General features: G+C 40.0%; 2 protein-coding genes across 3 annotated transcripts in view; one reads left to right on the top strand and one right to left on the bottom strand.

Moving 5' to 3' along the window:
• Positions 1 to 753, top strand: part of DHX38 (DEAH-box helicase 38) — a 20,460-nt gene extending 19,707 nt beyond the window's left edge. For both annotated transcript variants that reach the window (XM_072422563.1, XM_072422562.1), the window contains exon 26: positions 457 to 753. In XM_072422563.1, the coding sequence (XP_072278664.1) occupies positions 457 to 532 (76 nt within the window). In that variant the 3' untranslated portion in view covers positions 533 to 753. The remainder of the gene's footprint in view (positions 1 to 456) is intronic.
• Positions 754 to 2,049: 1,296 nt separating this feature from the next.
• The window catches only part of PMFBP1 (polyamine modulated factor 1 binding protein 1), a 71,260-nt gene continuing 49,458 nt past the window's right edge, over positions 2,050 to 23,851 (bottom strand). Inside the window, exons 12-44 of the mRNA XM_072422561.1 lie at positions 23,467 to 23,613; positions 22,654 to 22,737; positions 22,393 to 22,572; positions 21,078 to 21,266; positions 19,769 to 19,927; positions 19,591 to 19,674; positions 18,901 to 19,047; positions 18,645 to 18,791; positions 17,496 to 17,675; positions 17,334 to 17,417; positions 16,338 to 16,505; positions 16,133 to 16,216; positions 15,593 to 15,760; positions 15,105 to 15,326; positions 14,269 to 14,499; positions 13,218 to 13,448; positions 12,572 to 12,694; positions 12,364 to 12,490; positions 12,128 to 12,285; positions 11,240 to 11,486; positions 9,334 to 9,523; positions 9,101 to 9,254; positions 8,004 to 8,171; positions 7,757 to 7,924; positions 6,985 to 7,152; positions 5,849 to 6,016; positions 5,204 to 5,371; positions 4,723 to 4,785; positions 4,512 to 4,621; positions 4,076 to 4,150; positions 3,596 to 3,689; positions 3,462 to 3,514; positions 2,050 to 3,386 (exon numbers count right to left, since the gene is read on the bottom strand). Coding sequence (XP_072278662.1) covers positions 3,314 to 3,386; positions 3,462 to 3,514; positions 3,596 to 3,689; positions 4,076 to 4,150; positions 4,512 to 4,621; positions 4,723 to 4,785; positions 5,204 to 5,371; positions 5,849 to 6,016; positions 6,985 to 7,152; positions 7,757 to 7,924; positions 8,004 to 8,171; positions 9,101 to 9,254; positions 9,334 to 9,523; positions 11,240 to 11,486; positions 12,128 to 12,285; positions 12,364 to 12,490; positions 12,572 to 12,694; positions 13,218 to 13,448; positions 14,269 to 14,499; positions 15,105 to 15,326; positions 15,593 to 15,760; positions 16,133 to 16,216; positions 16,338 to 16,505; positions 17,334 to 17,417; positions 17,496 to 17,675; positions 18,645 to 18,791; positions 18,901 to 19,047; positions 19,591 to 19,674; positions 19,769 to 19,927; positions 21,078 to 21,266; positions 22,393 to 22,572; positions 22,654 to 22,737; positions 23,467 to 23,613 — 4,812 coding nt within the window. The 3' untranslated portion in view covers positions 2,050 to 3,313. The remainder of the gene's footprint in view (positions 3,387 to 3,461; positions 3,515 to 3,595; positions 3,690 to 4,075; positions 4,151 to 4,511; positions 4,622 to 4,722; positions 4,786 to 5,203; positions 5,372 to 5,848; positions 6,017 to 6,984; positions 7,153 to 7,756; positions 7,925 to 8,003; positions 8,172 to 9,100; positions 9,255 to 9,333; positions 9,524 to 11,239; positions 11,487 to 12,127; positions 12,286 to 12,363; positions 12,491 to 12,571; positions 12,695 to 13,217; positions 13,449 to 14,268; positions 14,500 to 15,104; positions 15,327 to 15,592; positions 15,761 to 16,132; positions 16,217 to 16,337; positions 16,506 to 17,333; positions 17,418 to 17,495; positions 17,676 to 18,644; positions 18,792 to 18,900; positions 19,048 to 19,590; positions 19,675 to 19,768; positions 19,928 to 21,077; positions 21,267 to 22,392; positions 22,573 to 22,653; positions 22,738 to 23,466; positions 23,614 to 23,851) is intronic.

The following is a 23,851-nucleotide window of genomic DNA, read 5'->3' as shown; positions in this document are numbered from 1 at the left end:
TAATCACTATTTTGGGTACTTGTGCTGGATGCACTTTAAACCTTATAGAAAGGAAGAGTGCTACCTATCCTAGAAAACAGCACTATCACTCACAGTACTACCTGTCAGCTCCCAGTGAAGGGACAGAGTGCTGACTGTCCATGCTTTAGTAAAGAGCTGTTTTGTTGTGAGGTGCTGCCTGTCAGTATCTTCATAAATGCTGGCATCTATATTTACATCTTATTTGTATTCTAAAGTCAACCAGTAGCAATAATTGAAGCCTGTACATGCTCTGGCTTTGCAGGAATTGCGGTATCACCAATCATCTTGTCTATTTGATTGGATGATATGACTGGGAAGGCAGCTTGTCCATCTACCAGAGACTTTTGCTTATATTTTTGCAGCATCCCTTCTATTGATTTTTTTTTTTTTTTTTTTTTTACAAGTAAATCTGACTTGTTTTTATTATCTGTGCAGGTCTGTTAAGATTTACACACCGGGAAGGAAAGAAGTCGGGACCCCTCGCCACACCCCTGCACGATTTGGCCTGTGATGACATTCTGGTACCTTCTCCTCTTACCCTAAAATCCTGGACTGGATAGCAACCCTGCACATGTATTTGAAAAATGGGACTTAGTAATCTTGTGAAGGACAGAATGATTTCATACAGTTTTATTGTAAAGTGGAATAATATTTTTTAAGCAATAACATATCTTTTGTTCTGATGGTGTCAAAGTGAAGCAGTTATTTTTACATAACATCATGTAAAGCATACCCGGTCTTGGAGTGGTTATTGCATGTGGCACTTCCCCATTTGTCACCTATTTTCAAGGCCTAAATCTCTGGGTCTTCCATGTGCCTGAAGACTCTTGCTAAGTACTGGCTAAAGTTAATTAAAGCGCGTCCATAATTTAATATGTTGCAGTGCTTAGATGTGGTGGCTGAATTAGTTTGCATTTAGACGGCCCACTTTCCAGTTTATTGATTATGATGTGTTAGGACTTCAAAACATATCCTTTCCTTTCCCCATAACACAGGCCATGCTCTGTAGGTAAGAGGGGACCTCAGGCAGGGATGATAAGGGTCTTAGCCGCACTTTTGTTTGCATTACCATACAAGTCTATAAATGCATTGCTCCACAAGGCTATAGTAATGCAAAGTCTGCTTGGAGTAGGTCATGTCAAATGTTAAAATTCTAAATGAAGGCAGAAGCTTTTGAAACAGACGCCATCAACAAACACCCAAATGCTGCTTGGGACTTCAGTGCAGCAGAAGCAGTGTTGTCCGCTCACTATAGAAAGTGTACAAGTTTTTTGAATTTCTGAAAAAATGTATTTTTTCTTTTTTTTTTTTTCTTTCTCGCTTTTAACAAAATCCTTTCAATGGCATATTTAACAGACCAAAACAGTTTTTAGGGTGTTTATTCTTTGTAACTCCCAACAAGTGTTGTAATGTCAGAGGCAGCCCCTCAACAAGTGAATCAGTTGCCAGCTCCATCTGCTGGAGCCAATACAAGTGCTGTATATTAACTAAAAGCTGACTGTTAAATGCTAAACATTGATTTTTGTGCTCTGCCAATGAGATGAAGTGCAGCTCTATGATTTTTGGCTTCTCTGCTCTATGCAGAAAGTTTTGACACTGTGTTTACAGTCTGCCAGACAATCACCTGCTAGTTTTCGTCAGATCAGCCTGTTTATGCAAGATTAAATTAAAAAAAATAAAGGTTTAGGGACATATAGAAATGGTAATTGTGTTTAAGCTGCACGCTGTGTATATTCTTGCCTGAGATTCCTCCTGAACAATGCTATTGCTTGTCCTGGTATGTGAGTGTGTCTTCAGCCTCATCATTGTATATCTGCATTGTCAGATCATCTGCTGCCTCCGAGGGCTTGGCTCACAGGAGTTTGAGATTTGGTGATGCTGCTACTGTTCGTTGTTTTCCTTGCTGGAGGCTCTGATGAGATGAAGCAAAGTCTTTCCTCTACACATAGATGATGCAGAACAAGGCATGGTCATTCGGTAATCAGGAAAAGACAGCTTTCAGATGAGCAAAGCAAAAGGGGACTGGAGGTGTTTTATATATTAATTTATTACAAAATATTATAAATATATTAAAATGATTTACAACTGATTTATAAATATAAAAAAAACAGAGTGCAATGATTGTTTGTGCTCCAAGCATTGTCAAGTAATTCACAGTATATCAAAATAGAGAAAAAAACAAAAAAAAAGGATATGGGAAAATGAAAACTATTACATTGTTATGGTTAGAGTTAGTCATTTGTACACATAAGACTGCCAGGAACTGGTCAGGTGGGAATTTATAGTCTCCCGTGTAGTGTTGGCATTATGTCTCCACTGCCTTCAAGAAGCTGCTTTAAAGTTTTGAAACTTTTAAAATGTGCGCACATAGCTTTCCATTGAAACTAAATTTGCTTTAATTTCAGAGCAGTATACTGTCTTGCACTGTCACCCTACGGCAGTGTTTCCCAGCCAGGGTTCCTCCATAGGTTACTAGGGGTGCCTTTAGTAGTAAGCATATTCTGCTTCTCAGGTCAGTTTAAGTAACACAAATGATCTTTTTGGCTCTGTGAGGGTGGATTTCTTCCCATTGGTCACCAATGTAAGAGGCATTCTTCCCACTGAAAGCTGTGGATATAGTAGCTATAGCAGGGGTTCTGTGAAAGCTCTTTAAAGGGTACCCCCACCCCTTGTTAAAAAAAAAAAAAATCAAGAAACACTGCCTTATGGTATCCTAAACATGAATTCAAGCTGAAGCATTCTATCTAGTTTCACAGCCCAAAGCATTCTTCAAGCAGACCTATCACCAAAATTTTTACTTTACTTAAAAGGGTAAACAACCCTTTTATGTAAGGTAACTTTTTTTGGCAAAAAAAAAGGGGTGAAACTCCCTCCCAAGCATGCTCAGAGATCAGCACATTCCCTCCCCCCATTTACACCAGGCTATGTCGCCTAATCTTGCGCAGTGTAAGATTTGTTGATGTAAGCTAGAAGAAGAAAGAAGATGGCGGCGCCTGGTGCTTCCTCCACGCTGGGACGAAGGCAGATTCCAGTGTGACACAGGACCCAATCCGGGAGGGATCTGCAGAAGGGTGATTTTTTTTCTTCTTTAGTTTCGCTTTAAGAGCCTAATAATTATATAGCACCAGCCATGTGATTCCAGATGCAGACTCCTAATAACTTTAAGGCTCCTGTGTTTGGGATTCCTGGGGTCCCAGCACCTGTAGTCTGCACAGTAAGGTAAAAGCAGCTTCTATACATTCAATGTCATTGTGCTCTCTTTGTAATGAAGACATTTAGGGGGACCCTGGCCTTATGAGCCTCCACGTGGCTTTGTCCTCAGGTTTCCAGTGCTGGTGAACATTCTCCTGGCAGAGCGCAGAGACCTATGGAGGAGATACTGGTCAATAATTTGCTCAAAGGAGAGGTATACAAAAGGCTGCCGTGGCTCTTGTACTCACTCTTGTTCCTCCGAGGGTTGATATAATTGAAGGTCTGACTGCCGCAGTGACAGCTGAAATACCACAACAAAAGGGTGAGTGAGTAAAAGGTAAATTATCTTAAAACTTCTCCCTCACCCTGTCACTCATCTCACCTTGTAGCGCTCCTGCTCTATGCGCCTTTCATCTTCTAGGCTCCTCAGATGTCTATTTTCTCTCTGCAGACGTTCGATCACCTCCTGCATGTGGCTACACAGTAAACAGACATTAAACGGTAAGGTTCAGGCAATCACCTCTGCTACTGCATTGATTAGATAACATCAAAATGAAAAATTAAAACATTTTTTGGGCTATATGCCCAAAGCAGAAAAACTTTCGTTAAAACTATGGGCAAGGAATCCAAAAGTTCTGAAGCCTAGCACATAAGCAGATCTGCTGGCAATTTTGTGCTTCAACCATTCCAATCGATTTTACTGTGGAAATAGATTTGCTTGATCATTTTCCACAGAAAACTGATCCATTTGCATTCATATTTACCAATCTGATCAAGACCTAAAAAAAATTGTGGTTGCTTATAATTAGCCTGCTGTTCAATTCACAGATTCCCAGGCAACCCCATGCAGTCTGGTACTCACTCTTTTTCTGTAGTCAGATGCTGGATCTGCTTATTCTGTTCACGGATCTTATCCCCCAGAGACTTGTTGGATTCTCTGTCACAAAGGGAAAATGGCAAACATGAGAAGATATGATACTTGGAACAGCAGGACTTCTTTCTTTGCAGAACCATTAAAACATTAAAAATTAGAGTTTGCTAAAACAATAATTGAGCACTGCTTGGTTCTGTAACTGCTGTCTGCAGACTCTGCAGGTCTGAGCCAACATTCTTCCCAGTTCAATGATGAACAGTCTTATTCAGACCAAATCATCAAAGTCTGTCCCTGGGGATATGGAAAAAGCAATGCTGCAGACCAAGGTGTCATGTTATTACATTTTAGAAAGCACAATGTATTCCCTTTGCCTACCAGACATAATAAAAGTGATTGTCAGCCTTGATCCAGCCATGGCACTTACTTCTGTTCGCTGACCCATTCGTTGACATTAGTGACGACCAATTCACTTTCACGATGCAGCCGCCGACAGTCTTCCCGTGATGCTTCCAGAGAGTTTTGCAGAGTCTCCAGCTGCAAGAAACAGTTTTTAGAATCATCCATAACTCAATGTAAAGGTCACCTAACACTGAATTTGTAGGCAAGGTACGCTTTAATGTGATGCATGCGCATACCTCACTGGTGGCTGTGTTGTACTTCACCTTCAGCTGGTTCATAGCGTTCTGCAGATCATCTCTCTGTGAAACAAACAGGACAATCAGATTTACAAAGAAGTTTCTAGATTTCTTTTAAAATGTTCGTGCAATTTAAACTACAACCCTACGAGTAGTCACTGCAGCTGTTAGCACTGACGAAAATCCTCAAATAATGGCCAGGCAAACATTTCTATTTCTGAAGTCACATGGTTGTAAATTCTTATATAATGGAAATAGATTAACAACTGATTAGCCACAGGACACACTAATCTATACTCAGACAGCCACAGATTGTCTCATTCCTAGGGATCCTTCAAAAGTGACAGAGATATAATGCCAATTTAAAGCTTAACTCCAGACAGATTAAAAAAAACAAATGCAGCTCTATTAGCACACCATCATTTTTATATAAACAATGTATCTGTCTGGATTTTAGGAATAAGCAGTTCTTCATTCTTACCTCTTTGCCTTCAAGTTTTAGCTTCTCCATTAGGACTGCAAGTTGTTCCTGAAGTTGCTTCACATCCTCATCTTTTTGTTTGAGCTTGTTTGTATGCTCCTGGTGTAACCTCTGCCAATGCTTCAGCTGGTTATTTAACTCTCGCACACGGCCCTCGCATGCCTCTACCTTTAACATAGGGAAGGTGATGGGGTAACTAATTGTAACAACCACATGCGATAATACAGTTTAACTATACAATCTTGTTAATCTTTGGTCAACCATTTGTTACAAAGCCCAACAGCTTGTTTGTGGCTATAGCAGATGCTAGGTTTGTATATGGATGTCACTGGATCACCCTACATTGGACAGGGAAGGGAACAAGAGCAATGGGAATGGGGGAACAATCTTTAAGGTCAATGATGGATGAGGATAAATAGTTACAGAAAATAGAAACATGAGACAAAAATGCTGTATAAATATATCTGTATGGTGCAAAATAGGTAACACAATGCATAGCATAACCGAGACTGAAAGGTCACATCCAAAGGAGAGGAGTGGAACAAAACTGGGCTAAAAGGCAAAACCACAACATTTCCAAGAGACCCCTATTTAAAGTGTTAAATATAGGACAGCAAACAATTATCTTTCTACACTGCTGTTTACCTCTTGCTCCTTTTGTTTGTGAAGCTCATGTACAGCATTCATCTCTGCACTCAGCCTCCGGATTCGTTCTTCCTGGGTAATGCAATCCCTCTCCAGCTCGGCTTGTCTGTGTTGGCTCCGCTGCAACTCATTCTTTAGAGCAGCCAGTTCTCTGTTCTTGTCACTAAGCTGCAGGGAAAAGAATTACATCACAACATTACCAAAAATGATTAATGACATCTGTATTATTACTGTAAAGCTGGCCCTATTCTCCCTATTGGTTCATGTGGTATGGGGGCATATAATAAAAGTATGAATACAGCTCTAATACTCTGATTGCCATGATAAAGCTGCATTGCAGACAGCTACACACAGTTTAAATATTTACAATATATAGGATATACTGCATCTAAATAATGATTTATTTTTCTGTTTTTTTATTCTTGAGATTTACAGAGCCCTGTCAGACTGGTGACCTGTGTTAAGAAACACCTTCTGCCCCTATTCTGTGTATAGGCAGTAAAGGAGAGCAGTAAACTTATGAGCTCATCCCTCTTTTCTCTCCTCCTGTCCGAATGTCCCTGTCAGTATATTTGCACGCAGTTCAATTGATTGGTTTCCAATACCCCTTTCCAAGACTGACAACTGATTGTCTCTCAATACCAACCCCCTCTATTTCTCCTTTCCCAGTACAAATTACAAGAGAAGGATATCAAGAGATATTGATGTGCACTCGCAGGATTTAAATACACAATTCTTTTAATGAATACAAAACATTACTGGTATTTTGATGTATGTTTGGAGTTCAGCTTCAACCTATTTTATAAAAGCTAATATACTCTACAACATTGAAAAAGAGGTATTGGACTAAGTCACATAATTGTAAAAGTTGGCACTTGATGTGGTGTAGATAAACAGATTTGGCCCCTATGTAACAACCTATGCAAGGTACAGGAAAGATTTTTTTCTTGAAAAATACATTACCATGGAATTTCCACAGGTGCATTAGGATGGGTGATAGGAGCTGACATTTTTGATCAAAGATTAAAAAGCTTGTATTACCCGGGTTAGTTCTGGTACACAACGCCATTGTCAGGTTTCAAACCAATCTGTTTAATATTTATAGAAACCCCAAGAGATTGAGCATCTTATGTTACCTGCTCTCTAGCCTCACGCTGGGCAGTCTGTGCAGCAGAAACCTGGTTCTTTAGTTCCTGCAGACATTCTTGTGCAGTGTTCAACTCCTGGCTTCTCCCCCTTGCTGTTTTCTGTGCTGCCTCTTCCTCTGATCGCAGTCTTATCAGAGAATCCTCAAGGCGCTTTGACTGCCGAGAGAAAAAATACTGTTAGGACGATCAGGGAAAGATTATATGACGTTGGTAGCTGCAGTTGGTAGCCTAAAAGACTGGCAGACATTAGCCAAAAAGATTGTGTCTAAATCTGAAATATAAAAAAGTCAAATATAGCTTATAGTAGTCAGAAACAGAAACTGAGCGGACTTGTCACCTTTGTGCTCATCACAGCTGATATTTTCCCTGTTACCATTCCTTGTTCCACACTGCACAGAGGTGGCCATCTTGGAAGGGAAGCAAGCCTTTGCTTCTTCTGATGACTGGGAATCTGGTCACTGGTATGAGAATGAACATGAAAGCAGCAGAAGTGGAAAAAGCACAGATCTACTAAAAGTATGAATAAAATGGAAGCAGGAAGATCCTTACACTGCAGGTATAGCTTCCAAGATAAATGGACCCCATGATGTGAGAGCCCAGGCAATTAAGGGGACTCTCTTCATCCTTTACATACTTTCCTGCATCCATATTTAGCCCTGGACTATGTTTGTCCTATTGAATGGCTGTGTTATCAGAGATTGTGAAAAATGTTAGGAGCAAAAGCCTGTTACCATGTGCATCATAGTAGGCATGTGCTCACCTCTAGGTTCTGGGCCTGAATCTTCCTTTGTGCTTGTTGCAGAGCATTTTTTGTTAATTCTAGCTGAGATGTGCTGTCTCTGGCTTCCTCCTGAGCAGACTGCCATCTCCTCTCCAGCTGTGTGTAGCTGCTTTGTAGGCTTTGCAATGCCCTGTCCCTCTCTGAAAGCTGCAAGGACACAAACAAAATCATGACTTTCATGTCTTCTACAAAGTCATCACTGTGTTCTTTTAGTGGTGACACTTACCAGGCGGTCGGAGTGCTTCACCCTCAGGCTCAGCTCTTCCACCTCTCTCTGCAGTGTATTCTCCCGCTCCTTGGCCCTCTGATGCTGTCTTTGTAGCTCCTCGAGTTGGCTCTGCTGCTGCTCCAGCTCCGATCTGAGGGACTGCTGAATTGTGTTTTGCTCCTGGAGCTGAAAGACACAGATATCGTAATTGCACAGTTCTGTAGATCTATATTTAATCAACCAGCTAAACTTAAGAAGGCTGTGATCCAGCTATTCTTGTTTTGGCGACCAGCAGTGCCTAGATACAAATTTTCTTTTAAGTCGTTATTTTTTTAAATGCTGTGATTGTAATAAATATTTACAGTATTAGAAGATAAACACTATCCTTAGACTGCAGTGCCATCATTCTAACACTGTCAGTAAAGCCTCCAATTTGCATGTGATCTCTAGGTCTAGCTGAACAAGTTCAAACTCATAGACAAGTTTTTTATAGTCACCAAGATGTACCCTCACATAACTTTACCTATCCTTTTTGCATTTCCATCCTTTTTCGCCCATTTCTCTACAAGTTACTGAGACAAATTTCTGAGCCACTTTCTGTAAATTTTTTGTTTACATCTTGTGCCCCGTTTTAAGAAAACCAGATAATGGTAAATAACTAAATATATTTTATATACTCAGGTATAAACCAGGGTTTTCTCTTTCCATGAGAAAAAGAAACTTTTTATAATTCCGTTTATACTCTGTTGACACCTAGTAGCAGGTCCTGGATCTACTGGTAGCAAACAATAGCATTGCAGCAAACAATATTGTATGCAAATGACCCATATATAATCAACTCAAAATTACAAATAAATTTAACGTAATAAGGGGGTAAAATGTGATTTGAAGTTTTTATTCTCTTTAAATAAATGTTTTAAAATTAACACACCATGAACGTAGTTGTTTATTATCATTTTACTGGCTTTTTATTGATTGCTGTCTTGAATGTTAGTAGTATTGGATGCATTTTGTACCTTAGGTTTATACTTGAGTCTAAGTAATATATATATATTTAGTGAAAGTTGGGTCAAAAGTGTCTTTTTCTGTGGTTAAACCCTAATGCTTTGTATTACCTGCTGCTGCACAGCTAAGCGCTGCTCCTGGTCACTGGTCTGCTCCAGTTGTAGTTTGCTCAACGAATGTTGCAGTCTTAGAGCTTCCTGTGACGACGTTTGATGCCTCTTTTTTGCCTCATTCAGTTCCAGTTTTAGGCGTTCCACTAGTGTCCTATTCACACACACACATTCAGGTTAGGTGGGGGAAGGAACACAACATAGATGCAGAAGGTAACAGACAAGTGGCATACCTGCACTGCTCCAGCTCCTCGTCACTGGCAATCACTCGCTCCCTCAATGAACGCATCTCGCTTTCTAACTTGCGTACATGCTGCTCCTGTCTCACAACCTCAGCCACACGCTCACTTAGCTGCTCCTGCGTGCTGTGTAGGGCACTCTCCACCAGAAGGGTCTTCTCCTCCTGTCCTGCCAATGTCTGCACTGGTCACAAGAGTGTGCACAGTGTGTTATTTATTTAGCATATACACAAATATTCACAAAGCAGTAGTACTTAGCACTATTGTATCCAAAAGAAGCCCACAGTACTGTCTGTACTCAAATACACAATAACAAATATAAACAGTCACATAAAAAATAAAAACAACATACAAGGCATAGCAATCCTGTGGAAAACATGAAATATAAAGTTCAAAAAAGACAAAGTTACAGGCAAATGTGTACGGGAGGTACACACGGTAACAGATTCTGGTATATTGTACAAATTGAATGGAAACTATATTTGTTTTGGTTAGGTTCATTTAATTTTTCTATTTTATTTTTAAAGTTTTACTTTTCAAGGCTCTCAAGGCTGGTCTGGTGGCATCAACGATCACTCCTCCTTCCCTTAGTTTGTGGGGTACGCTTACTGCAGCACAGAACATTTCTCATGTAATGATGAAAGAACAGTTCAGGGTAGTAGCAAGAAAAATCAAGGTTCAGAGGATGTGGGACAAAGGATGTTGGGTGTAATTCAACTCTAAATACTGGGGATAATTAGTTGTGAAAAAGCAGTACTGAGAATATATACTACATTAAGTACTGCAGCATAAACTCGCATCTTTATTTTTACATGTGATGGGCTAGCGATTCAACTTTTTTTATTTAACAATAGGGTTTTTATTTAACAAAACATTTATTACATGAAAAGGATTATCAGTGCACTATGAGTTAGCTAACTTTATAGCCTAGTACAGGATGCCGGCTTTAAAAAAGCCATGCAATAAAAGATGTCATGTGTGTGTGTAAATTGCAGTATACGCTACTGAGCTCTGTAAACATTCTTGGTGGTAATGAGATCATGACAGCCTAGAGCTCAGGGCTCACTGGAGGCCTTATAACAGAGATTCAATAATGTATAAATTTGACTTTTTTTCTTTAGAAATTTCTTATAAGGAAAGTCACTACAAAGATAGTTGATATGATTTTTTAAGTCAATCTGAACCCAAGACAAAATAGGAACTGCTATGTTATTATCAAAAATGTTGCTTTTGCTTTAGCAGTACCCTCAAAAATCTACCTTTTGTCTTGAATTGCAATAAAATAGCAGAAGACTTCCTGGTATGTGATTGTGCCTTGACACTTCTGTGCTTTCAGTCTCATAGCTGCACATCTGCAGATCATCTAAGGCAGTGGTCCCCAACCCCCGCTCTGGTCGCTGCACCCCCTAGCAGGGTCAGAAAAAGGACCCCGCTTGGGGGGGCGCACCGGCAAGAGCTGCAGACCATGTCCCTTGTACGCATTGCGGGCTCAGAACGGTGGTCAGGTTGTGTCTCTGGACACAACCCACCCACTCTCCCATTGCAGGGCGGTTTCTGGCAGGTCTGATTGGGCGGAGTTACACACAGCTCCCAGCGCATGCGTGGTCTGGAGTCCTTGCATTTAGTGGTCCCAAAAGGTTAAGGACCACTGATATAGGACACTGCTGCCTTTGACTGATGATCCCAGAAGAGATAATGATGTCACTACCATGGTATTTACTGTCTTCCTTGCTGGGGAGGAATCCTTACCCAAGGACCTGGGGTGCAAGTATCCCCCTGCGTCATGCATTCCATTGATCTGTGCTTCTTTTACTTCCTCAGTTGCTACTGTAATATTTTTCCACCAGGCATCAGAGGGGCAGCTGTTTTGCTAATATCTGTGCTCCTTGTAAGAACTTACCTGCTTCCTGGTGGAGTTTGTAAGTCTCTTGCAGCTCCTTCTTTAGCTCCTGTATTTCTGTCCTCAGAGCACTGTTCTCTCTGTCTCTCTGCTCACACTCTCTTTGTGTACTCTGCAATCTCCTTTGCATTCCCCGAGCAGACTCCAGGTGGCGCTCAATCTCTTGATTTAGTGATTTCAGATTGCTGCGAGCCTGAAGAAGATCAGCTTCTGATTGACGCAGGAGAGCATCACGCTTATGGATTGCCTGTGGGATATGCCAAATGAACATTTATGTACATGTAGAGAACCATGTGACACACTACTAAGCCTTCCTTTCTCTCTTCAGCTTGCACCCAAGTCTTTTATACTGCCCTTTAATTTAAAAAAAAAAAAAAAATAAATAGTAACGATCTAAAAAGCCTTGATGTATTATATACAACGGCTCGTAATTTAAGCTGAATGCCAGGAAAACTACAAAACATACCGATTGAATATTTGGGTGTTATACCTCTTAAAGGTTTTGTACTTGTCCCTCCCCAGCCTGAAAAATCTCACTTTGCTTTGCCATCTTATCAGCAAGTTTCTTTTCAGCATAGTAAAAATATTATTGACAGTGGATTAAATCATTGTGCTGCTTCATCCTCACCCATTCTTAGCTCAGCTAAATAGTAGGTACCAATCGGCCAATGCTTTATCAATTTAGGGTACTGTAGCATTAAACAAATATTAAATGATGTATTAATTATTGCAGTGTTGCATTATTTGTGTCACAGCTGTACTACAAAAAACAAAAACGTGTGATATATATATATATATATATATATATATATATATATATATTGTCCCATGTCTAGCTGAAATCTCTTTACACATTGCTCCCACTACTCCCAATGTTTTGGCTCCTACCTGCTCTTTGTGGCTGATTAGCTTGTTGCTCTCCTTGAGTTCTTCCTGAAGTTTCTGGATCTGCTGCTGCTGTTCAGATATGACTCGCTTGTGCTCTTGAACTTGTGTTTCTGTGTTTTTTCTTAAAGAAGAGACCTCCAGCTGCAACCGTTCCACATCTAGGTAGAGAGTACATAATGAGGACCACAGCACTCTCTGCATATTCCACATTCATTCATTGGGTGTCCTGTGCCTACCTTTCATTGTGCTGTTTCTCTGCTCCCTTTCCTTAGTTAGGTCTAGTTTGACTTCCATAAGGAGTGCCTGACTCTGCTCTGTCTCTTGCATCTGTCTCTGCACCTCCTTCTCTGAGAGTTTCAGCTCCTGCACAAAGGGACAGAGTTATTATTTAAAGGACACAATAAGCACTGTGGTATTTAAGCAGCACTCTGACAACTGGCTGACCTGTGTTAGTTGGCGCACAAGACGTTCCATATCCGCGTAGCTGCTATCACTGTATCTGTGGCAAGCTTTATAGGATGAGAAGTCTGTCTGTAATTTTACAAAGTCTTCCTCAAACTCCACCACCTGCCAGAGAAGAAAGCCATGTCAAAAATAATATAAACGTTTAATTAACTACACATTTATTAATTTACATTTAAGACATGTTAAAGGAGATGTATCACCAATTTACTTTCTCATCTCTTATGAGTAATTGGAAAGTTTTATATCAATATGTATGTGTGTAATTTCTTTGTACATATAGATTACTGGGGTTATTATCAACATTTGATGTACATTTCATGTCAATAGCCCAATTAGAAATATATTTATTGAGAAAAACATTGACATGTTCAAAACCTATTTTTCTTCTTGTATGGAGTTTTTTGGGGGGAGAGGTAGTGGGAACTGCAAAAAAGACTAACACAGGAAAGTAATATGTGAGAAGAACCTTTTACCCCACCTACAGGCTTAATAGAAAACAGTATAATTACTTAGGCAATTTTTTATAGTCACCTTATTAAATAAATAGTACAAAATCACTGAGAATCGTAATACAGTTGCCCGCATCTGTCAGTCCTAGAATTATATAGATCCTGTGTGCACAGACCTGATTCTGTAGTTGTGCAGCGTGTTCTCGCACAGACTGTAGGATTTCTTCACTCTGTTGTGCTTGTTCCCGGCTAGATGTTAAGTCAGCCTGTGTTGCTTGAAGTTCGTGAGTTAGATGATCAATGGCTTCTTCACAGCCCTCCAGCTCTGTACATTTACCCTCCAGCTCTTGCTGCAGAACCAGAAGCTCTCCGCGCAGTGCAGACAGACGGGAATCCCTCTCAGACACCTGTATATGCAACGATTGAAAAGTAAAGAGCATCAGCAATGATCCATTTGTTTAAAGGCTGCATTTTTTATCTTATAGCCAATAACTCAGAAAAGGATCTTAAAGTATAAATAAGGCCTCCTGTATGAGTATCAAATCTAGTTACCATGTGATGTACAAGCCTTAAAAGAAAAAAAAAAATTATTTGGCTGAGCCAAATCCTCCTTCATTTGTGCCTCATAGGTTAATTCTCCCACACACTGCAAGTTAGAGGGTTTCAGCAACAGAGACAATGCTGTCCGTGCTAATAGCCATGGCCCCCTGCATTATCTACTCATCTCACTGTGGTTCAAACAGGGACAGCCCACGCAAGGGTGACAATTCTGCTCCCAATTCAGAAGCTTTGGAGAATGGTTGTCACATCACCACAAGAAGCTACAATCAGTAGACTTACCTGGCAGAATCTACAGGTATTTATGGGACTTAGCAGGGAGAGTAAGAGAAAAATTTAGGTACATATTTTTTTTATGTTTGCAATAGTATGAAAGGATTATACATTTAACCAGTACTTAAACATGTTCACTTATGCTTTTGTTTTCGAATTGACTTGTATAGGGTGACAGGCATTTCTGACACATACAGAAGCCAGTTGATACAGGTCATGGCAAAATTTATTTTTCTCCAATCTAGCATTGAATAATTTGTGGTTAAGGCACCATGAGCATCATCACCCTGATAAAACTTTTTTAAAAAGGGCTACATGAGACTATTGCACATAGGTGAGGATTGAGGAACATACACATATCGGGTTACTCTTACCTACATGAGGATAAATACAAACCTCTTGTTTAAAGTCCCGCACTTCATCCTCCATCTGTCTCAGGCTGGCCTCCAGTTCCCCAGCTCGGCTAACACAGGCCTGGTACTTGCTGCGGTAAAGCTCCATGCTGCTATTTGATGAATTACACTGGCTCTCTGCGCTGACTGCTCTCTCCTCTGCCTCCCACAGCTGTGACTGCAGCTTCTGTACCTCATCATCCCTCTGACGCAGCTCATCATCTCTCTGTGACACCTGGGACAAAGACAGAATACAGTGAAGTTGGAGACACTTGTGGAGGGCTTAGTACAAGTCCTCCATTTCAAGTTTATCTTTGTTGTGTCTTATATATTTTTTTTTGCACACATTAGAAGAAGGAGTTTAGGCATGAAAATTAGAAGTTTTAACTTACTTAAAACTTCCAACACTATCGTTTTCTAAAATAAAGGACCCTGTAAAATGAGTTGTAGAGTTGTAAACTGTTGAGCAAATGCATCATAATTGCATGCAAAACAATGTTGAAGTATTACTCTTGTCTTGTCTATAGGCGACTCTTTAAAAACTTCTACAGCTCTTCAGTTTAGAGTCAACCATAAAAACTTCTCCAGAAGGAGAAGCTAGACGAAGCCAGAAGCAGGATATAAGCAGAATAAAACTGAGAATATTGGTTAGTATAACCCCTAAACAAGATTGAAGACATTGCTATATAAATAAAAACTTGAAAAATCTGACATTTATAATCTACCACTGTTCAACTGTTGTATTCTATGGGTGTAGCCAGACATTTCTGTGATATTCACAACTGCATAGGTGGGGAGTTTCTAGAAGGGTCTCTTACAGGTAAAGCATAAAATGTTTACCTGCTCCTCTAATTGGATCTGTAGATGTTGTGCCAGGGTCAAGTCCTGTGCCAGTCTCTCCATTTTAACTCTGCAGTGCTGCAGTTCAAGCTCCCGCTCTTCGTTCCTCTTGGTTATGGACTCAAGCTTCTCCTGGAGCCGTAGAGTGTCACTCCTCATTCGTTCTGTGTCCATCTGGTGTGTCTGCCTCAATGATGAAAGCTGCTGCTGCAGCCTATGCATCTGCAAAAGTGAATTTTGCTTGTTAAAAGAGCAAGTCACATTTGGTCCCAAGAATTTTAGAATCAGTACTTTAAAAGCAAGACATAAGACCACAAAGAAGAGTAAATGATCAAAACATACTGTATGCTCATAAACATGTGATAACAGCTTTCCTTTCAGGATTGCAGGATATAAAGTCAGATTTTATTTATTTGTGAATTTCAGCCTTGTCACAATGTGCTTAGGACCTTATAGTAAACGCCTATTGCTCTCTGTCCCTTTCTTACCTCCTCTATGCTGTCCTCCTTTTCCTGACGTAGCCTCTGTATGAAGGTTTCATTTTCAATAGCTGTTTTTTCTCTCTCTGAGCAGATCTCTTGAAGACTCTGTACATCACTCTGGAGGTTCTTCAGCTTAGAACGAGCAGCACTCAGCTCCTCCTCACGTTCAGCAAGCTAAAGAATACATCAAATGTCACTAGTTAAATGCATACAATATTTTAGCTAAAACATGTTTAGCAACATAAAATTACAATGCAAGGAAACCATTTTGTAATATTTAGTGATTAAATGCAAAGACAAACCCTGTCATGTTGCAGTTAGTATTAGAAGGAACATAAGAATGCAAACTTTAATTTCTTCAGACCACAGAACAAGTTTTACTGTGAATTTTGCAGTCATCAGCTAAAAATGTTTGATAAAACTAGTAACTTTTTTAAGCAGGGTAAGGATATTACTCAGAAAAATTTTTTCAGTATAGTTAGATTCCATTTTAAATCAAACTCCTATTCATCAGGAAAGTGGTGCCGACCAGGCCCGGTTTCATACCTCTCTCCGAGTTTGCTGCAGCTCCTGTTCTCTAGCAGCGAGGTCTGTTTGGAGGTTTAGTATTGTTTGATCCCTGCTAGAAACCTAAATTACATATAAGGCATAGAGTTACTACTAAGATTTGGTTGCACACATAACAAAATAATGGAAAAAAGTAGACGAGATAGACTGACACGATTTGCTACAAGACACAAAAAACAGTCACCTCTTTCTGGGCAGCTTTGTGCTTCTCATTGATGATGCCTAGATCTCGCTCCAGTTTCTCCACAGTGCTGGAGAGCTGAGAGACCTCTTTTTCCCTGGCTTTCTGCTTCTCAGTCACAGCTGCTAATTCCTGTCTCTGCTGTTCAACCAATGATTCACACTGTTTCAGCTTTTAAGAAAAAAAAGAAGAATATGAAAAATTAGCTATATGTCAGTGTACCAACACTGCAGATTTTCATTTTTACTAAATAGCAGTCACATTTTTCACTTCATGTTCTACAGGACAATCTCCAGCCTAATTTGGAGCAGCGTTTTAATGTGGAGTGATTTAAAGTGCTTGTATACACATGATTCAGATTTACTCCGGTTGTTTTTTACTTGCTGATCAACTTGGCCATTGTTTTTTGACCAACTGTGCTCCACCTGCTCAATGACTGAATGATAACATTAATCTAGATGCTGGTGGATTTACTGATAGGTGTTTGCTATTTTGGGAGCAGTTTTAGACAATAGGTGAAACCAACCTACCAAAGGAAACCTACCAGTCACAACAGTTGTCACCATGGGTTCTCACTTTACATAATTTGAGTTTGGTATAATCAATGGCAGCTAGCACCCAAAGGGCATTGAACAGGGTAACCTAAAATCCTGAAGTCTATCCGGTGGAACCTTTTTAATGTTTCCTGTATCACAAAAACATCAATAACTGCTTTGAATCTGATTGGTTGTTGTGGGAAACTTCTTAGTACTAGCACTTTGATACATGATACACCTTGGCAAAAACAAGGAGGGGTTCTCACATCATCAATTTGGAGACAACAGGTAGTGGTGTGTACTAGTATACCAGCTTTATGAAAAATTGAAGTACTTATCAGGCTGTGCTATTAGTTTACTTCTTAAGGTTTGATCAACATTTTTTTCAGACTTTTTTGATATTACATTTGCACAGTCTTTTATAGATTGTTAACAATTGAAGTCATTGTTCACTATAGATTACCTGTGCTTTAAATGATTCATGCTGTTCATTTTCTTCTGTGAGCTCCTGTTTGAGAGATGCAATATCTCTGTCCCTCTGCTGAACCTATAGATATAATGTAAGAGATCTTTAGTACAAGGTAATAATGAGGCAACAGAACTGATGTAAAGAAATACACTGTACCTGGGCATTGGCCTCTTCGCTGCATTCCTCCTTCTCTTTTGAGACCATTTCTAGAGCACTTTCTGATTTTGCTAGCTGTTCCTTGAGAGTCTGAAGTTCAGTGTCCCTCTTGGTGATGTCAAGCTGCAATGACTTAGTCTGCTGGAGAACTTCGCTTAAACGTTCCTCACCCTGCAATATCTGTGAAAATCAAACATAAATTATAAGCAGGAAAGATGAAATCAGATTCATAGCTAGACACCATAGAGTTAAAATTGGAAGTGTTGCTTTCTCAATCACTTTATTTCATATTGCGTTTCAAGTAAACAACACATTCCAAAACTATGGTTTGACTGCAAAAAAAAACAAAACATAAAAACAACTATAAACCTTCTTTACAATTTTGACAGCAAAGCATAGTTTGAGAGAACAGAACAAACACACAATGTCAAGCAGTATAAATCTGCAGATGAAAATTGCAATAGTAGACATCAGTAGAGGTGTAAAGCACAGGATAACAACAGAAGGGATCAAAGTGAAACTACCAGGGGAAGGAAAGGACTTCATCCTGGAGCACCACTAGCAGAGATAGAAGGAGACTGAAGGAGAGCAGGACAGTCCAAGCAAAGCTGTCAGGAGAGACCAGATAGGACACCAAAGTGAGAACTAAGCAGACTGAAGATGGCAATGGCAAAACATTAGTGTGAGTACAATGAGAATGTAAAGATAAGGCAATCCATAAAAAAATTTAATTTTCTATAAGGGAGTATAATTTAAAAGCAAGGTACACTGCACATTTTATCAGAGTATATTTACAATAAAATAGCACAGTATATTAGCAGAAACAAATGCACAAATATTTTAATATAATATATCAAATGTAGCAAGTAATTTTATTAAATGTGGTTTCCTAAAATAAAAGACCCGTACATCAGAAGCGTTTCTCTAGGTTGCCCAAGTATGCAGTGTTGCGTCTCACTTCTTTCTGCTCTGCAGATTTCAAGAAAAGAAATGGGAGACAGGTAACAGATCGGACACCAGAAGCAGAAGAAGTAAAGTGTGAGATAGTTGATGAAAACGGCAGGGCGGAGGTCACAGGAAGGAAAGCAACTGACAAGAAATCATAGGGAGATCCCAATATATCAAAACATCGTAATGTATTAGAACTACCTCCTTCTGAAGCTGGTGGACTTTACTCATCAAAGAGTCTCTTTCTTTTTGTAGTAATGAAATCTTCTCCTGTGAGGTCTCCTGTTCAGACTCACAAGTTTCAAGCTGGGCTTGAAGTCTGTCTGTGGCTCTGCTCTGGAACTGCACCTACACAATTTTAGAATAAAGCACAAGTATTTGTTTACATCTTCCACTCTCCATAGTTTTATTGTACACCTTCTACTGGTGTTTTCTATATCCACAGTCACCCCGTTACCTTTTGATCCATGTCCTCCCTTTCTATATTAAGATCTCGTATCTCCCTCTCTAGTTTTAGGACAGTTTCTGTAAGTGAAGACTTCTCGGCATGACACAGTGACAGTTCTTCTTGAAGACTGCTCCTTGAAATCTCCAGCTGCTGGACCTGGAAGGAAATTGTTGTACATGAGACCTATCAAATGTAAAGTGTGTTAGGCATGTTCTTAGTATATGAGCACTGCAGCACAGCTATCTGGTACTTTTTCATTCTTTACCCTTTCATCCTTTAAAGGACTACCTTTCCCAGGGAATCAAAGCTTGAGTAGAAAAGGAATAGCTGCTAAATGTATTTTATTTATTATGTGTATGTATATGAGATAGAGTGACAGGGAGAAAAGGGCTTTACAGTGCCAAATGTTATACATTTTGCATTTAAATACCAACTGTCAAAATAAATAAATAAATCAGTTGTCTTTAAATTAACCACAGCTACCTCTCTTTAAATAGTGTGTGTGTTAAACATTGCCCATAATTGGGCAAAAAAGTGAAAAAAAATATTACGCAGGTGTTACAATTTGCAAAGCTCCCCAAACAGCTCTATTTAGGTCCATGCATCTAAACTATGTCTGAAACAAACTAATGCTTTAAGCATTTCAAAGTCTTTTTAGTTTTTATACTCTTGTAAACTAAGGAGTTACATAACACTCACCTTCTCTTCAGCATTTTGCAGCTGCCTCTTCACAGTCTGCACTTCTCTGCGCAGGCGGTCCAGTTGCTGCTCCTTCTGGTTTAGCTAAAACATGTAAAGGCTTTGTCAGTAACACAAAAATGTGGACAAGTAGGGAATCTCTAGATACGAGTTCAAATGCTCTCTGTTGTGCACGTACTTTACTTTCCACCATGGTATTGTGCTCTCCTAAGGCTAAGCTCTGAGTCTCCAGCTCAGCATGTAAGGCTCCAGTCTCCTGCTCCAGCCTCTGACTGTGCTCCTGAAGTCTTACTTTTTCCTCTTGAAGTTCTTGGACTGACTGCTCAAGATTCAAAATCTTAGGAAGAATTGTGAACAAGAATAGTTACATTTACAGCAAACAATAATGTACCCAAAAGCGATGTCACAGTTACAGCTGGAATCTGAAGGCCCAAGTCACACAATAGGTATTTATATTTCTTTTTTATATTACAGATATATTAAGAATATATATACAGGCATGGCTGAGCTAAATCAGGTTTATTTACTACCAGTAGCATCATGGCAATCATGACAATGTCAAGATTATCAAGTTAGGTGGGAAGGTACCTTGTCGGTACCAGCTAGTCCAATTAATACTCCCACTGCCTTGGATGGCAGTTTCCGTGGATGTCCCGAAAATAGAAAAACATTGAATCAGTGCTAAAATAGGAGACCACCATCTAATGCCTTCTGGGATCTTTACATATTAAATCAATGCCTCCTATAAGCAGTTGTCACGGTCCCTTCCGTGACAGAAGTTTGAGGATCTGTCAGACTAGCTGCATGTGTGATTATCTGACAGCCTCTTTGGTTTTACTTGTTGCTGTGCTGTTGTTGGTAATGACCACTCCCCTTGCATCAGCTGCAGCTGGGGCTCATTACTGCTCCTCCATTTAGTCTGGCCTCACACTTCATGCTGTGCGGTTAATATTCACTACTGGGATGTGAATAGCTGGAGTGTCCTGCCATTCTGAGTTCCTGTTGATTTCTGCTTATAAGATAAGTTGCTGTTCTTTTGGTGTATTGGTGTTTTGTTTAGGTATTTGTTGTTTACTAGGCCTCAGGGAGACACTGGGTTCTTCATAGGGGAAGGGACCAGCAGTCTCAATCCAGACCCTACTGCTAGGGCTGTGCAGGGCTAGCAGGGCCTAGGTTCCTGGGTATGAGTATCCCTACCTTCAGGGGATGCTCATATGGTTAGGAGTCAGGGCTGGATTAGGGTTTTGCAGGGGGTGACCATTCCCTTTTCCCTAGGTATTTGAGGCCTAGTAGTTTATACACCTTCCTGTTACCCTCCCCTCCCTGTCATTCGTGACAGCAATTGGCAACTGTCTGCCCCAAAATGACAAAACAGCCTGTTCATGCTAAATGCCTTTTATGTACATAAAATTTACTGGTACTAAATAGCATTAGTGTCTTGTACATTATTGTTTAGCTAAGCTATCAGGAGGTGGTCTAGCACTGACCTGTTCTCTGGCTCTGTGCAGACTCTCCAGTGTACTACGCTGCTCCCTCTGCAGGTCTGCATTCTTCTTGTCCTGCTCCAGCACTCGTTGCTGCAGCTCCATTGCTTCTCTCTGACAGTTGCTATATCTCCCCCGCAGGGAAGCAGCCTCTGCCTGTGTCCCCTGCAGCTCCTCCTGCATTGTTCTCAGCTGCAAGGATACACATTGTATTGTAACGTATTGACATATACATAATGTGACCACCAGTGCATTACAATTCATATTCAAAGAACAGGGGTATAATCATTAAACTTTCACAAATCATCCTTTAGCTGATATTTTCAAAAAGTTTAGGCAACTGGCCCACCTATTTCTATATCTTCCTGTTGGCCAACAAGGCCATTTACTTATATTATGGGCCAAAGGAAGAGTCGAGAGGCAGTGGGTCAGCTAACCAACACTGCTAGGAAGTTTCTAACATCAACATTTAACCAATTATATAAACTACCATTTCTGACTTGGTTGGTGTTCTTATCCTTTAATATTTTCTGAACACTGACCTAGAACTCTCATGCAGCTCAGATGTTCAGCTCATTGGCACACAAGTTGTGCCACAGTTATCTCCATGCTTGTTTTAGTCGTGCGACTGAAACCAAAAAGATCAGCTTTACACCAGGCAATAAGCATTTAGTCAGAAGTAGTTTAACAAAAGCACCTTACAAATTCTTTAATTTGCAGGTCTGCTTTGAATGATAGGCATTCTTGAAGCTGCACAGTGGCATTTTGCATTATTTGTAGCTCAAAAGCCATTTAGGGCTCAACTCCAGGGAGATACAAAAGCTAACCTTGCAGTGGGGCTTTCCCTATGCGGTATGGATCAAATGTTCATTCTACAGTACTCCCCTGGTCCCTTTCAAGCTTTGTGATGTGGGAGGGCCCTCAGTATCCTCATTTACAATGCAGGATTACTGGTCCTGCACTGTACATAATGACTTGAGACTGCCTGTGACTGATGAATTGTATATAAGCACTATTGGGGAACCCGATACCGATGACTTGACTTTATTATGCATAGCTTTTGACACAGAAAAAGGTGAGCAGTAACATAGAAATTATGAATTTTATTTCCTGAATGTTTGTTCTGGGTCTATAAGTCAGAGGTATTAAAATCTGATTTATTCAGGTAACTAACATTTTCTAAGAGATGTCATTATTGGTAGACCTGTATTTTTCTCATGACAGGTTTACTTTAAATACATTTTACATGCAATGGCTTCATATGGATTAGCAAATAAAGAAACACCTGCAAGCAAACAAGTAATTGTAGTATAATCACCGTGAACATAGTGTTCTGCAGCTCTGCTCTCAGTCTTTGTATTAATATCAGATGTTCCCGTTCAGCACTCTCTGCTCTTAGAAGTTGATCTTCTAGCTCTTCTCTGTGGTGCGTGTCCCATGTTGTCTGGGCAGGTTGCTCTCTTGGCATGTACAGAGATTCTTCCCTAAGTTTATCAATCTGAAATAAAATAATGAGCTTTCAGCAATGAAAATGGTCTCATTTTTACACACAAAGAGTATTTTAGCAGATTCAACTTACCTCTGCTTCCTGTTCACGTTGGCGAACTCTCAAGGCAAAATTTTCTCCTTCAAGCTGGGACATACGCAGGTTGCATTCAGACAACTAAAAATGGAACATAAGATTGAAGTGTACCTTTCACTGCACTAACCTCTTAGAGATAAACATTAGTGTGCAGTGAAAGTATGACTTACCGGCAAAGTTATAAACACTAGGACATTATGTAAATGTTGACAATGCAGGGTCAAATTCATACATTTTCTCTATAAGTATGTTTAGGGTGTTAGGCAGAAATGTTGCAAAATAAAATACTACATTGTTTGAGCCTGCATAAATTATTGCTAGCATTCTCTACTGAGTTACTTCTTATAGAGTAAGCTTAAGGAAACCAACTAGCAGCTGGACAGCTGAAGATTTAAACTACTTTCCCAATTATTCCTTAATATATATGGGCTGATGTAAAGAGAAGTAGCATTGCTGCAACATGGCAACACTGCAGATATTTCTGAATGAGATGGCTACAGTGTTCTTAGTACACAACAAAGAGGAGATTGCTATATCCTATCTCTGTATAAAAATGACTCCCTTGTCATGCTAGCCACATATTAGAAAATCACCTATGATCAATCTGAGAATTCTGCTAAGTGGACCAAACCCCTATCGCCCGACAGTGAAAAATGTCAAACAGCAACTTCCATTAACCAATCAGAACTCACTATTCTATTGTTTTATATGGACTAAGATGCTGAGAACTGATGTGATTAGTAATAGTATATTACAAGACAACTAAACTACACTATTCTTGTAATGTTATAGTTAAGGTGATGGCATTACCTGTTGATGAGCCTCATCTCTTTGGGCAGATGTGGACTTCAGGTCATTATGAAGCTGCTGTATTCTGACATGTCTCAGCTCCAACTCTTCTTGTCTCTCCTTTAGTTCTCTCTGCAATCTGTAGACTTGCTGTTCCTGAGCATCAAGCTGCAAAAAAAAGGGAAAATGATGGTGAGGAGATTTTGGTGAAATTACCGTATTTTTCGGCGTATAAGACTCACTTTTTCTTCCCCAAAACTGGGGGGGGGAAAAGTGGGTGCGTCCTATACGGCGAATGCAAGTTTTAAAAATAATTAAAACTGGTAACATACTTACCCGATACCGCGATCCTGCGTGCTTCTCGTCTTCTCTCCTCTCCTCCTGGCTGCAGCGCGTGTCTCCGCCT

This window comes from Pyxicephalus adspersus, chromosome 9, assembly GCF_032062135.1.
Source record: "Pyxicephalus adspersus chromosome 9, UCB_Pads_2.0, whole genome shotgun sequence".
Lineage (NCBI taxonomy): Eukaryota > Metazoa > Chordata > Amphibia > Anura > Pyxicephalidae > Pyxicephalus > Pyxicephalus adspersus.
This window is presented reverse-complemented; position numbering and strand designations above follow the sequence as displayed.